The 15605-nt window shown below is 49.5% G+C and overlaps 1 protein-coding gene across 1 annotated transcript in view; it reads right to left on the reverse strand.

Moving 5' to 3' along the window:
- Nucleotides 1-14027, reverse strand: part of LOC142922809 (solute carrier family 12 member 5-like) — a gene marked incomplete at its 5' end in the record, with an annotated part of 35952 nt that extends 21925 nt beyond the window's left edge. The window contains 2 exons of the mRNA XM_076063747.1: nucleotides 6807-6977; nucleotides 13907-14027. Coding sequence (XP_075919862.1) covers nucleotides 6807-6977; nucleotides 13907-14027 — 292 coding nt within the window. The remainder of the gene's footprint in view (nucleotides 1-6806; nucleotides 6978-13906) is intronic.
- Nucleotides 14028-15605: the final 1578 nt, after the last annotated feature.

Raw genomic sequence — 15605 nt, forward strand, 5'->3', positions numbered from 1 at the left:
ACAACAACAACAACCACTACAACAACAACCACTACAACAAACAACCACATCAACAACAACAACTATCAGAACAAAAACAACAACCACAACATCAAAAAACAACAACCACAACAACCACAACAACCACATCAACAACCACTACAACAAACTACAACAACAACCACAACAACAACAACAACTATCAGCAAAAACAACAACCACAACATCAAAAACAACAACAACCACATCAACAACAACCACATCAACAACTACAACAACCACATCAACAACAACAACTACAACAACTACAACAACAACCACATCAACAACAACCACTACAACAAACAACAACAACAACCACATCAACAACTACAACAACAACCACTACAACAACAACCACAACCACATCAACAACAACAGCAACCACGACAATCGCAATAACCACCCCAGCCACAATAAGTTAGTGAGTGAGCGAGTGTTGTGGTGAGTGTTGTGGTGAGTGAGTGTTGTGGTGAGTGTTGTGGTGAGTGAGTGTTGTGGTGAGTGAGCGAGTGTTGTGGTGAGTGAGTGAGTGTTGTGGTGAGTGAGTGAGTGTTGTGGTGAGTGAGCGAGTGTTGTGGTGAGTGAGCGAGTGTTGTGGTGAGTGAGTGAGTGTTGTGGTGAGTGAGTGAATGTTGTGGTGAGTGAGTGAGTGTTGTGGTGAGTGAGTGAGTGAGCGAGTGTTGTGGTGAGTGAGCGAGCGAGTGTTGTGGTGAGTGAGCGAGTGTTGTGGTGAGTGAGTGAGTGTTGTGGTGAGTGAGTGAATGTTGTGGTGAGTGAGTGAGTGTTGTGGTGAGTGAGTGAGTGAGCGAGTGTTGTGGTGAGTGAGCGAGCGAGTGTTGTGGTGAGTGAGCGAGTGTTGTGGTGAGTGAGTGAGTGTTGTGGTGAGTGAGTGTTGTGGTGAGTGAGTGTTGTGGTGAGTGTTGTGGTGAGTGAGTGTTGTGGTGAGTGAGCGAGTGTTGTGGTGAGTGAGTGAGTGTTGTGGTGAGTGAGTGAGTGTTGTGGTGAGTGAGCGAGTGTTGTGGTGAGTGAGCGAGTGTTGTGGTGAGTGAGTGAGTGTTGTGGTGAGTGAGTGAGTGTTGTGGTGAGTGAGCGAGTGTTGTGGTGAGTGAGCGAGTGTTGTGGTGAGTGAGTGAGTGTTGTGATGAGTGAGTGAGTGTTGTGGTGAGTGAGTGAGTGTTGTGGTGAGTGAGTGAGTGAGCGAGTGTTGTGGTGAGTGAGCGAGCGAGTGTTGTGGTGAGTGAGCGAGTGTTGTGGTGAGTGAGCGAGTGTTGTGGTGAGTGAGTGTTGTGGTGAGTGAGTGAGTGTTGTGGTGAGTGAGTGAGCGAGTGTTGTGGTGAGTGAGCGAGTGTTGTGGTGAGTGAGTGAGTGTTGTGGTGAGTGAGTGAGTGTTGTGGTGAGTGAGTGAGTGTTGTGGTGAGTGAATGAGTGAGCGAGTGTTGTGGTGAGTGAGCGAGTGTTGTGGTGAGTGAGAGAGTGTTGTGGTGAGTGAGCGAGTGAGCTAGTGTTGTGGTGAGTGAGTGAGTGTTGTGGTGAGTGAGCGAGTGTTGTGGTGAGTGAGCGAGTGTTGTGGTGAGTGAGTGAGTGTTGTGGTGAGTGAGTGAGTGTTGTGGTGAGTGAGCGAGTGTTGTGGTGAGTGAGCGAGTGTTGTGGTGAGTGAGTGAGTGTTGTGATGAGTGAGTGAGTGTTGTGGTGAGTGAGTGAGTGTTGTGGTGAGTGAGTGAGTGAGCGAGTGTTGTGGTGAGTGAGCGAGCGAGTGTTGTGGTGAGTGAGCGAGTGTTGTGGTGAGTGAGCGAGTGTTGTGGTGAGTGAGTGAGTGTTGTGGTGAGTGAGTGAGTGTTGTGGTGAGTGAGTGAGCGAGTGTTGTGGTGAGTGAGCGAGTGTTGTGGTGAGTGAGTGAGTGTTGTGGTGAGTGAGTGAGTGTTGTGGTGAGTGAGTGAGTGTTGTGGTGAGTGAATGAGTGAGCGAGTGTTGTGGTGAGTGAGCGAGTGTTGTGGTGAGTGAGAGAGTGTTGTGGTGAGTGAGCGAGTGAGCTAGTGTTGTGGTGAGTGAGCGAGTGTTGTGGTGAGTGAGCGAGTGAGCGAGTGTTTTGGTGAGTGAGTGTTGTGGTGAGTGAGTGAGCGAGTGTTGTGGTGAGCGAGCGAGTGTTGTGGTGAGTGAGCGAGTGTTGTGGTGAGTGAGCGAGTGAGCGAGTGAGCGAGTGTTTTGGTGAGTGAGTGGTGTGGTGAGTGAGCGAGTGGTGTGGTGAGTGAGTGAGTGTTGTGGTGAGTGAGTGAGCGAGTGTTGTGGTGAGTGAGCGAGTGTTGTGGTGAGTGAGTGAGTGTTGTGGTGAGTGAGTGAGTGTTGTGGTGAGTGAATGAGTGAGCGAGTGTTGTGGTGAGTGAGCGAGTGTTGTGGTGAGTGAGCGAGTGAGCTAGTGTTGTGGTGAGTGAGCGAGTGTTGTGGTGAGTGAGAGAGTGTTGTGGTGAGTGAGCGAGTGAGCTAGTGTTGTGGTGAGTGAGCGAGTGTTGTGGTGAGTGAGCGAGTGAGCGAGTGTTTTGGTGAGTGAGTGTTGTGGTGAGTGAGTGAGCGAGTGTTGTGGTGAGCGAGCGAGTGTTGTGGTGAGTGAGCGAGTGTTGTGGTGAGTGAGCGAGTGAGCGAGTGTTTTGGTGAGTGAGTGGTGTGGTGAGTGAGCGAGTGGTGTGGTGAGTGAGTGAGTGAGCGAGTGTTGTGGTGAGTGAGCGAGTGTTGTGGTGAGTGAGTGAGTGAGCAAGTGTTGTGGTGAGTGTGGTGGTGAGTGAGCGAGTGTTGTGGTGAGTGGGCGAGTGTTGTGGTGAGTGTTGTGGTGAGTGAGCGAGTGTTTTGGTGAGTGAGCGAGTGTTGTGGTGAGTGAGCGAGTGTTGTGGTGAGTGAGTGAGTGTTGTGGTGAGTGAGTGAGCGAGTGTTGTGGTGAGTTAGCGAGTGTTGTGGTGAGTGAGTGAGTGTGGTGGTGAGTGAGTGAGTGTTGTGGTGAGTGAGTGAGTGAGCGAGTGTTGTAGTGAGTGAAGGAGTGAGTGTTGTGGTGAGTGAGTGAGTGAGCGAGTGTTGTGGTGAGTGAGCGAGTGTTTTGGTGAGTGAGCGAGTGTTGTGGTGAGTGAGCGAGTGTTGTGGTGAGTGAGTGAGTGTTGTGGTGAGTGAGTGAGCGAGTGTTGTGGTGAGTTAGCGAGTGTTGTGGTGAGTGAGTGAGTGTGGTGGTGAGTGAGTGAGTGTTGTGGTGAGTGAGTGAGTGAGCGAGTGTTGTAGTGAGTGAAGGAGTGAGTGTTGTGGTGAGTGAGTGAGTGAGCGAGTGTTGTGGTGAGTGAGCGAGTGTTTTGGTGAGTGAATGAGTGTTGTGGTGAGTGAGTGTTGTGGTGCGTTAGCGAGTGTTGTGGTGAGTGAGCGAGTGTTGTGGTGAGTTAGCGAGTGGTGTGGTGAGTGAGTGAGTGTTGTGGTGAGTTAGCGAGTGTTTTGGTGAGTGAGCGAGTGTTGTGGTGAGTGAGCGAGTGTTGTGGTGAGTGAGCGAGTGTTTTGGTGAGTGAGTGGTGTGGTGAGTGAGTGGTGTGGTGAGTGAGTGAGTGAGCGAGTGTTTTGGTGAGTGAGTGAGTGTTGTGGTGAGTGAGTGAGTGAGCGAGTGTTGTGGTGAGTGTTGTGGTGAGTGAGCGAGTGTTGTGGTGAGTGGGCGAGTGTTGTGGTGAGTGTTGTGGTGAGTGAGCGAGTGTTTTGGTGAGTGAGCGAGTGTTGTGGTGAGTGAGCGAGTGTTGTGGTGAGTGAGTGAGTGTTGTGGTGAGTGAGTGAGCGAGTGTTGTGGTGAGTTAGCGAGTGTTGTGGTGAGTGAGTGAGTGTGGTGGTGAGTGAGTGAGTGAGCGAGTGTTGTAGTGAGTGAAGGAGTGAGTGTTGTGGTGAGTGAGTGAGTGTGGTGGTGAGTGAGTGAGTGTTGTGGTGAGTGAGTGAGTGAGCGAGTGTTGTAGTGAGTGAAGGAGTGAGTGTTGTGGTAAGTGAGTGAGTGAGCGAGTGTTGTGGTGAGTGAGCGAGTGTTTTGGTGAGTGAGCGAGTGTTGTGGTGAGTGAGCGAGTGTTGTGGTGAGTGAGTGAGTGAGTGTTGTGGTGAGTGAGTGAGCGAGTGTTGTGGTGAGTTAGCGAGTGTTGTGGTGAGTGAGTGAGTGTGGTGGTGAGTGAGTGAGTGTTGTGGTGAGTGAGTGAGTGAGCGAGTGTTGTAGTGAGTGAAGGAGTGAGTGTTGTGGTGAGTGAGTGAGTGAGCGAGTGTTGTGGTGAGTGAGCGAGTGTTTTGGTGAGTGAATGAGTGTTGTGGTGAGTGAGTGTTGTGGTGCGTTAGCGAGTGTTGTGGTGAGTGAGCGAGTGTTGTGGTGAGTTAGCGAGTGTTGTGGTGAGTGAGTGAGTGTTGTGGTGAGTTAGCGAGTGTTTTGGTGAGTGAGCGAGTGTTGTGGTGAGTTAGCGAGTGTTGTGGTGAGTGAGTGTTGTGGTGAGTTAGCGAGTGTTTTGGTGAGTGAGCGAGTGTTGTGGTGAGTTAGCGAGTGTTGTGGTGAGTGAGTGTTGTGGTGAGTGAGTGAGTGTTGTGGTGAGTTAGCGAGTGTTTTGGTGAGTGAGCGAGAGTTGTGGTGAGTTAGCGAGTGTTGTGGTGAGTGAGTGAGCTAGTGAGTGAGTGAGTGAGCTAGTGAGTGACCTAGTGAGTGAGTGAGCTAGTGAGTGAGTGAGCTAGTGAGTGAGTGAGCTAGTGAGTGAGCTAGTGAGTGAGTGAGCTAGTGAGTGAGCTAGTGAGCTAGTGAGTGAGTGAGCTAGTGAGCTAGTAAGTGAGTGAGCTAGTGAGTGAGTGAGCTAGTGAGTGACCTAGTGAGTGAGTGAGCTAGTGAGTGAGTGAGTGAGCTAGTGAGTGACCTAGTGAGTGAGCTAGTAAGTGAGTGAGTGAGCTAGTGAGTGAGTGAGTGAGCTAGTGAGTGAGTGAGTGAGCTAGTGAGTGAGTGAGTGAGCTAGCTGACCGGTGACGGAGGGGAAGAAGATCCCCACGAGGGCGGTGAACGAGGTGGCGATGTCCGAGTAGACGTAGGGGAGGCTGTGAGTGAGTGAGCTATTGAGTGAGCTAGTGAGCTAGTGAGTGAGTGAGTGAGTGAGCTAGTGAGTGAGTGAGCTAGTGAGTGAGTGAGCTAGTGAGTGAGTGAGTGAGCTAGTGAGTGAGTGAGTGAGCTAGTGAGTGAGTGAGCTAGTGAGCTAGTGAGTGAGCTAGTGAGTGAGTGAGCTAGTGAGTGAGTGAGTGAGCTAGTGAGTGAGCTAGTGAGTGAGTGAGCTAGTGAGTGAGCTAGTGAGCTAGTGAGTGAGTGAGTGAGCTAGTGAGCTAGTGAGTGAGCTAGTGAGTGAGTGAGTGAGCTAGTGAGTGAGTGAGCTAGTGAGTGAGTGAGTGAGCTAGTGAGTGAGTCAGTGAGTGAGTGAGTGAGCTAGTGAGTGAGTGAGTGAGCTAGCTGACCGGTGACGGAGGGGAAGAAGATCCCCACGAGGGCGGTGAACGAGGTGGCGATGTCCGAGTAGACGTAGGGGAGGCTGTGAGTGAGTGAGCTAGTGAGTGAGTGAGCTAGTGAGTGAGCTAGTGAGTGAGTGAGTCAGCTAGTGAGTGAGTGAGTGAGCTAGTGAGTGAGTGAGTGAGCTAGTGAGTGAGTGAGTGAGCTAGTGAGCTAGTGAGTGAGTGAGCTAGTGAGTGAGCGAGTGAGCTAGTGAGCGAGTGAGTGAGTGAGCTAGTGAGTGAGCTAGTGAGCTAGTGAGTGAGTGAGTGAGCTAGTGAGCTAGTGAGTGAGCTAGTGAGTGAGTGAGTGAGCTAGTGAGTGAGCTAGTGAGTGAGTGAGCTAGTGAGTGAGTGAGTGAGCTAGTGAGTGAGTGAGTGAGCTAGTAAGTGAGTGATTGAGCTAGTGAGTGAGTGAGTGAGCTAGCTGACCGGTGACGGAAGGGAAGAAGATCCCCACGAGGGCGGTGAACGAGGTGGCGATGTCCGAGTAGACGTAGGGGAGGCTGTGAGTGAGTGAGTGAGCTAGTGAGTGAGTGAGTGAGCTAGTGAGTGAGTGAGCTAGTAAGTGAGCTAGTGAGCTAGTGAGTGAGTGAGTGAGCTAGTGAGTGAGTGAGTGAGCTAGTGAGTGAGTGAGCTAGTGAGTGAGCTAGTGAGCTAGTGAGTGAGTGAGTGAGCTAGTGAGCTAGTGAGTGAGTGAGCTAGTGAGTGAGCTAGTGAGCTAGTGAGTGAGTGAGTGAGCTAGTGAGTGAGTGAGTGAGCTAGTGAGTGAGTGAGTGAGCTAGCTGACCGGTGACGGAGGGGAAGAAGATCCCCACGAGGGCGGTGAACGAGGTGGCGATGTCCGAGTAGACGTAGGGGAGGCTGTGAGTGAGTGAGCTAGTGAGCTAGTGAGTGAGTGAGCTAGTGAGTGAGCTAGTGAGCTAGTGAGTGAGTGAGTGAGCTAGTGAGCTAGTGAGTGAGCTAGTGAGTGAGTGAGTGAGCTAGTGAGCTAGTGAGTGAGCTAGTGAGTGAGTGAGTGAGCTAGTGAGTGAGTGAGTGAGCTAGCTGACCGGTGACGGAGGGGAAGAAGATCCCCACGAGAGCGGTGAACGAGGTGGCGATGTCCGAGTAGACGTAGGGGAGGCTGTGAGTGAGTGAGTCAGCTAGTGAGTGAGTGAGTGAGCTAGTGAGCTAGTGAGTGAGTGAGCTAGTGAGTGAGTGAGCTAGTGAGTGAGCTAGTGAGTGAGTGAGTGAGCTAGTGAGTGAGTGAGTGAGCTAGTGAGTGAGTGAGTGAGCTAGCTGACCGGTGACGGAGGGGAAGAAGATCCCCACGAGGGCGGTGAACGAGGTGGCGATGTCCGAGTAGACGTAGGGGAGGCTGCGCTCCGCTCGCTCGCTCCCCAGGGTGCCCACAGAGCCCAGCGATGACTTCTCAAGACGCGCACCGCCAGCGGTGTAGGAGTTCCACAGATTCTCTACACAACAACAACAACAACAACCACAACAACAACAACCACAACCACTACAACAACAACCACAACCACTACTACCACTAAAATGTAGGAGTTCCACAGATTCTCTACACAACAACAACAACCATCACAACAACAACCACAACCACTACAGTGTAGGAGTTCCACAGATTCTCTACACAACAACAACAACAACCACTACAACAACCACTACAGTGTAGGAGTTCCACAGATTCTCTACACAACAGCAACAACAACCACAACAACAACCACTACAACAACCACTACAACAATCACTACAGTGTAGGAGTTCCACAGATTCTCTACACAACAACAACAACCACAACAACAACCACTACAACAACCACTACAACAATCACTACAGTGTAGGAGTTCCACAGATTCTCTACACAACAACAACAACCACAACAACAACCACTACAACAACCACTACTACCACAACCACTACAGTGTAGGAGTTCCACAGATTCTCTACACAACAACAACAACCACAACAACAACCACTACTACCACAACCACTACAGTGTAGGAGTTCCACAGATTCTCTACACAGCAACAACAACCACAACAACAACCACTACTACCACAACCACTACAGTGTAGGAGTTCCACAGATTCTCTACACAACAACAACAACCACCACAACAACAACAACAACCACAACCACTACAGTGTAGGAGTTCCACAGATTTTCTACACAACCACAACAACAACCACCACAACACCAACAACAACCACAACCACTACAACAACCACTACAACAACCACTACAACAACCACCACAACCACCACAACAACCATCACAACCACAACAACCACCACAACCACCACAACAACCATCACAACCACAACAACCATCACAACCACCACAACAACCATCACAACCACAACAACCACCACAACCACCACAACAACCATCACAACCACCACAACCACAACAGTGTAGGAGTTCCACAGATTCTCTACACAACAACAACAACCACCACCACCACTACATCAACCACAACCACCACAACCACTACAACCATCACAACAACAACCACCACTACAACAACCACCACCACCACTACAACAACCACAACCACCACAACAACCATCACAACCACTACAACCACTACAGTGTAGGAGTTCCACAGATTCTCTACACAACAACAACCACAACAACCACCACAGCCATCACAACCACCACAACAACCATCACAACCACAACAACCATCACAACAACCACAACAACCACCGCTACCACTACAACCACTACAGTGTAGGAGTTCCACAGATTCTCTACACAACAACAACAACCACAACAACAACAATAACCACTACAACAACCACTACAACAACCACTACAACAACCACCACAACCACCACAACAACCATCACAACCACAACAACCACCACAACCACCACAACAACCATCACAACCACAACAACCACCACAACCACCACAACAACCATCACAACCACTACAACCACAACAGTGTAGGAGTTCCACAGATTATCTACACAACAACCACAACCACCACCACCACTACAACAACCACAACCACTACAACCATCATAACAACAACAACCACAACAACAACCACCACTACAACAACCACCACCACCACTACAACAACCACAACCACCACAACAACCATCACAACCACTACAACCACTACAGTGTAGGAGTTCCACAGATTCTCTACACAACAACAACCACAACAACCACCACAACCATCACAACCACCACAACAACCATCACAACAACCATCACAACCACAACAACCACTACAGTGTAGGAGTTCCACAGATTCTCTACACAACAACAACCACAACAACCACCACAACCATCACAACCACCATCACAACCACCACAACAACCATCACAACCACCACAACAACCATCACAACCACAACAACCACTACAGTGTAGGAGTTCCACAGATTCTCTACACAACAACAACCACAACAACCACCACAACCACCACAACCACCACAACAACCATCACAACCACAACAACCATCACAACCACCACAACAACCATCACAACCACTACAACCACTACAGTGTAGGAGTTCCACAGATTCTCTACACAACAACAACCACAACAACCACCACAACCACCACAACAACCATCACAACCACCACAACAACCATCACAACCACCACAACCACCACAACAACCATCACAACCACAACAACCACTACAGTGTAGGAGTTCCACAGATTATCTACACAACAACACCACAACAACCACCACAACCACCACAACAACCATCACAACCACTACAACCACTACAGTGTAGGAGTTCCACAGATTCTCTACACAACAACAACCACAACAACCACCACAACAACCATCACAACCACAACAACCATCACAACCACAACAACCACTACAGTGTAGGAGTTCCACAGATTCTGTACACAACAACACCACAACAACCACCACAACCACCACAACAACCATCACAACAACCATCACAACCACAACAACCACTACAGTGTAGGAGTTCCACAGATTCTCTACACAACAACACCACAACAACCACCACAACCACCACAACAACCATCACAACAACCATCACAACCACAACAACCACTACAGTGTAGGAGTTCCACAGATTCTCTACACAACAACAACCACAACAACCACCACAACCACCACAACAACCATCACAACCACAACAACCATCACAACAACCACCACAACCACAACAACCACTACAGTGTAGGAGTTCCACAGATTCTCTACACAACAACAACCACCACAACCACCACAACAACCATCACAACCACAACAACCATCACAACCACCACAACCACAACCATCACCACCACTACAACCACTACAGTGTAGGAGTTCCACAGATTCTCTACACAACAACAACCACCACAACCACCACAACCACCACAACAACCATCACAACCACAACAACCATCACAACCACCACAACCACAACCATCACCACCACTACAACCACTACAGTGTAGGAGTTCCACAGATTCTCTACACAACAACAACCACAACAACCACCACAACCACCACAACAACCATCACAACCACAACAACCATCACAACCACCACAACAACCATCACAACCACAACAACCACTACAGTGTAGGAGTTCCACAGATTCTCTACACAACAACAACCACAACAACCACCACAACCACCACAACAACCACCACAACCACCACAACAACCATCACAACCACAACAACCATCACAACCACTACAACCACTACAGTGTAGGAGTTCCACAGATTCTCTACACAACAACAACCACAACAACCACCACAACCATCACAACCACCACAACAACCATCACAACCACAACAACCACTATAGTAACATTATGATACCTCCTTTGCCAGAAACAAGATATAGGAATAGGTTTTACCCTTTTAACTGGCACAAAAACTGACACCTTTATTCAAGGCATCGTGTTTGCAATGACCACAACACAAGCAGTCAAAATGCCAACAAAAAAGACAACTCTGATAATAATATGCACTGTCCTTGAATTTGATTGGTCCACACCCGAGACAGCTTTTCTTAGAGCCTAGTCTCCATTGGTGTTGGACCAGAAGACGCCAAAAGGCGTACAACTCAAAAACAGCGCACTATCAGAGTATTGAGGGCTCGGGGTGAGCATTAACATTATGAGACCTCCTTTGCCAGAAACAAGATATGAGAATAGGTTTTACCCTTTTAACTGGCACAAAAACTGACACCTTTATTCAAGGCATTTTGACTGCTTGTGTTGTGGTCATTGCAAACATGATGCCTTGAATAAAGGTGTCAGTTTTTGTGCCAGTTAAAAGGGTAAAACCTATTCCTAAACCACTACAGTGTAGGAGTTCCACAGATTCTCTATGTGGCACATTAGGAAGGGACCACTATTTTAATGATATCCTTGTGCAGCAAGGGAGTAAAAGTGTAGTCCTATGAACGTCCTGGTGTGCTGTGCGGTGCATTAGTGCACGTGTGTGTACATCAGCATGTGATGACTGAGCTGGGCCTGTAGGTGGCTGGCAGGGTTAATGATTAACCGCGCTTGTAAACCCGCCACGTGGTTAATGGCGACTCGCGACTCACACGTGTTGGTGCATTTTACAGAGTGACGGCGCTGTTCTTCACAAGATTACAGATTAACCACAATAAATGTGCTTGCCCTCGATTTGGAGCACTTGCCCATGTCCTTCATTTCGAGTGTGCAACATCTACACAACAACACCACAACAACCACAACCACCACCACCACCACTACAACAACCACCACAACCACTACTACAACAACCACCACAACCACAACCATAACAGTGTAGGAGTTCCACAGATTCTCTACACAACCACCACAACCACCACTACAGCAACCACTACAACCACCACTAAAACAACCACCACAACCACCACTACAACCACTACTACCATTACTACAACAACCACCACAACCACCGCAACAACCACCACCACCACAACCACCACCACAACAACAACCACAACAACCACTACTACCACTACAGTGTAGGAGCTCTACAGATTCTCTACACAACCACCATCACAACCACTACTACAACAACCACCACTACAACAACCACGACTACAGCAACCACCACTACAACAACAACCACAACCACCACTATAGAGTAGGTCGGTGTGTAGCTAGCTAAGTGAGTGAGTAGGTGAGTGAATAGGTGAGTGAGTAGGTGAGTAGCTAGCTAGGTGAGTGAGTAGGTGAGTAGCTAGCTAGGTAAGTGAGTAGGTGAGTGAGTAGGTGAGTAGCTAGCTAGGTGAGTGAGTAGGTGAGTGAGTAGGTGAGTAGCTAGCTAGGTGAGTGAGTAGGTGAGTGAGTAGGTGAGTAGCTAGCTAGGTGAGTGAATAGATGGGTAGCTAGGTAGGTGAGTGAGTAGGTGAGTAACTAGCTAGGTGAGTGAGTATGTGTGTGAGTAGGTGAGTAGCTAGCTAGGTGAGTAGCTAGGTGAGTGAGTAGGTGAGTAGCTAGCTAGGTGAGTGAGTAGGTGAGTAGCTAGCTAGGTGAGTGAGTAGGTGAGTAGCTAGCTAGGTGAGTAGCTAGCTAGGTGAGTGAGTAGGTGAGTGAGTAGGTGAGTGAGTAGCTAGGTGAGTGAGTAGGTGAGTGAGTAGGCGAGTAACTAGCTAGGTGAGTGAGTAGGTGAGTGAGTAGGTGAGTGAGTAGGTGAGTGAGTGAGTAGGTGAGTAGCTAGGTGAGTGAGTAGTTAGGTGAGTAGCTAGCTAGGTGAGGGAGTAGGTGAGTGAGTAGGTGAGTAGCTAGCTAGCTAGGTGAGTGAGTAACTGATTGAGTAGGTGAGTTGCGAGCTAGGTGAGTGAGTAGGTGAGTGAGTAGCTAGCTAGCTAGGTGAGTGAGTAGGTGAGTGAGTAGGTGAATGAGTAGGTGAGTGAGTAGGTGAGTAGCTAGGTGAGTGAGTAGGTGAGTAGCTAGCTAGGTGAGTGAGTGAGTAGGTAGGCGAGTAGCTAGCTAGCTAGGTAGCTGAGCGAGTAGGTGAGTGAGTAGTGAGTGAGTAGGTGAGTACTAGGTAGCTGAGTGAGTAGGTGAGTTGAGTAGGTAGGTGAGTAGCTAGCTAGGTGAGTGATTAGGTGAGTAGCTAGGTGAGTGAGTAGGTGAGTAGCTAGGTGAGTGAGTGAGTAGGTGAGTAGCTAGGTGAGTGAGTAGGTGATTAGCTAGCTATGTGAGTAGGTGAGTTAGTAGGTGAGTAGCTAGGTGAGTGAGTAGGTGAGTAGCTAGGCGAGTGAGTAGGTGAGTAGCTAGCTAGCTAGGTGAGTCAGTAGGTGAGTAGCTAGCTAGGTGAGTGGTAGGTGAGTGAGTAGGTGGAGTGATTGAGTAGGCGAGTAGCTAGCGAGGTGAGTGAGTAGGTAGGTGAGTAGCTAGGTGAGTGAGTAGGTAGGCGAGTAGGTAGGCGAGTAGCTAGCTAGGTGAGTAAGTGAGTAGGTAGGCTAGTAGCTAGCGTAGGTGAGTGAGTATGTGAGGGGAGTAGGTGAGTGAGTAGGTGAGTAGCTAGCTAGGTGAGTGAGTAGGTGAGTGAGTAGGTGAGTAGCTAGCTAGGTGAGTGAGTAGGTAGGTGAGTAGCTAGCTAGCTAGGTGAGTGAGTAGGTGAGTGAGTAGGTGAGTAGCTAGCTAGGTGAGTGAGTGAGTAGGTAGATGAGTAGCTAGCTAGCAAGGTGAGTGAGTAGGTGAGTAGGTGAGTGAGTAGGTAAGTAGGTAGCTAGGTGAGTAGCTAGCTAGGTGAGTGAGTAGGTGAGTGAGTAGGTGAGTGAGTAGGTGAGTAGCTAGGTGAGTGAGTAGGTAGGCGAGTAGCTAGCTAGCTAGGTAGCTGAGTGAGTAGGTGAGTAGATAGCTAGGTGAGTGAGTAGGTGATTGAGTAGGTAGGTGAGTAGCTAGCTAGGTGAGTGAGTAGGTGAGTAGCTAGGTAGCTGAGTGAGTAGGCTAGTAGCTAGCTAAGTGAATGAGTAGGTGAGTAACTAGCTAGGTGAGTGAGTAGGTGAGTGAGTAGGTAGGCTAGTAGCTAGCCAGGTGAGTGAGTACGTAGGTGAGTGAGTAGGTAGGTGAGTAGCTAGCTAGCTAGGTGAGTGAGTAGGTGAGTGAGTGAGGAGGTTGGCGAGTAGCTAGGTGAGTGAGTGAGTAGGTAGGTGAGTAGCTAGCTAGCTAGGTGAGTGAGTAGGTGAGTGAGTAGGTAGGCGAGTAGCTAGCTAGCTAGGTGAGTGAGTAGCTAGGTGAGTGGAGTAGCTAGGTGAGTGAGTAAGTAGGCGAGTAGCTAGCTAGCTAGGTGAGTGAGTGAGTAGGTGAATGAGTAGCTAGGTGAGTGAGTAGGTGAGTGAGGTGAGTAGGTGAGTGAGTAGGTAGGTGAGTAGCTAGCTAGCTAGGTGAGTGAGTAGGTAGGCGAGTACCGATGAGGATGCCGCTGGCCACGCCAGGTATGCCCTGCAGCTCGGTGACGTTGTTGAGCGTGAAGTACTCGCTGCACGTGGCGTTCAGCAGCTCCCAGTAGGTGAGTGAGTAGGTGAGTACCTAGCTAGCTAGGTGAGTGAGTAGGTGAGTAGCTAGGTGAGTGAGTAGGTGAGTGAGTAGGTGGGTAGCTAGCTAGGTGAGTGAGTAGGTGAGTGAGTAGGCGAGTAGATAGCTAGGTGAGTGAGTAGGTAGACGAGTAGCTAGCTAGCTAGGTGAGTGAGTAGCTAGCTAGCTAGGTGAGTAAGTAGGTAGGTGAGTAGCTAGCTAGCTAGGTGAGTGAGTAGGTGAGTGAGTAGGTGAGTGAGTAGCTAGCTAACTAGGTGAGTGAGTAGGTGGGTAGCTAGCTAGGTGAGTAAGTAGCTAGGTGAGTGAGTAGGTGAGTGAGTAGGTGAGTGAGTAGCTAGCTAACTAGGTGAGTGAGTAGGTGAGTAGCTAGCTAGGTGAGTGAGTAGGTGAGTGAGTAGGTGAGTAGCTAGCTAGGTGAGTGAGTAGGTGAGTGAGTAGCCTAGCTAGGTGAGTGAGTAGGTGAGTGAGTAGGTGAGTAGCTAGCTAGGTTGAGTGAGTAGGTGAGTGAGTAGGCGAGTAGCTAGCTAGGTGAGTGAGTAGGTAGGCGAGTAGCTAGCTAGCTAGGTGAGTGAGTAGCTAGCTAGCTAGGTGAGTGAGTAGGTGGGTAGCTAGCTAGGTGAGTAAGTAGGTAGGTGAGTAGCTAGCTAGCTAGGTGGAGTGAGTAGGTGAAGTGAGTAGCTAGCTAACTAGGTGAGTGAGTAGGTGGGTAGCTAGCTAGGTGAGTGAGTAGGTGAGTGAGTAGGTGAGTAGCTAGCTAGGTGAGTGAGTAGGTGAGTGAGTAGGCGAGTAGCTAGCTAGGTGAGTGAGTAGGTAGGCGAGTAGCTAGCTAGCTAGGTGAGTGAGTAGCTAGCTAGCTAGGTGAGTGAGTAGGTGGGTAGCTAGCTAGGTGAGTAAGTAGGTAGGTGAGTAGCTAGCTAGCTAGGTGAGTGAGTAGGTAGTGAGAGCTTAGCCTAACTACTAGGTGAGTGAGATAAGGTGGTAGCTAGCTAGGTGAGTGAGTAGCTAGCTAGCTAGCTAGGTGAGTGAGTAGCTAGGTGAGTGAGTAGGTGAGTAGCTAGCTAGCTAGGTGAGTGAGTAGCTAGCTAGGTGAGTGAGTAGCTAGCTAGCTAGCTAGGTGAGTGAGTAGGTGAGTGAGTAGTTAGGCGAGTACCGATGAGGATGCCGCTGGCCACGCCAGGTATGCCCTGCAGCTCGGTGACGTTGTTGAGCGTGAAGTACTCGCTGCACGTGGCGTTCAGCAGCTCCCAGTAGGTGAGTGAGTAGGTGAGTACCTAGCTAGCTAGGTGAGTGAGTAGGTGAGTAGCTAGGTGAGTGAGTAGGTGAGTGAGTAGGTGGGTAGCTAGCTAGGTGAGTGAGTAGCTAGCTAGGTGAGTGAGTAGGTGAGTAGCTAGGTGAGTGAGTAGGTGAGTAGCTAGCTAGCTAGGTGAGTGAGTAGGTAGGTGAGTAGCTAGCTAGCTAGGTGAGTGAGTAGGTCAGTGAGTAGCGAGTAGCTAGCTAGGTGAGTGAGTAGCTAGCTAGGTGAGTGAGTAGCTAGCTAGCTAGGTGAGTGAGTAGGTGAGTGAGTAGGTGAGT

Source organism: Petromyzon marinus, unplaced genomic scaffold, assembly GCF_048934315.1.
Source record: "Petromyzon marinus isolate PM22_M1 ecotype Great Lakes invasive population unplaced genomic scaffold, UKy_Petmar_22M1.pri1.0 PM_Scaffold_178, whole genome shotgun sequence".
In the NCBI taxonomy this organism is placed as follows: Eukaryota; Metazoa; Chordata; class Hyperoartia; order Petromyzontiformes; family Petromyzontidae; genus Petromyzon; species Petromyzon marinus.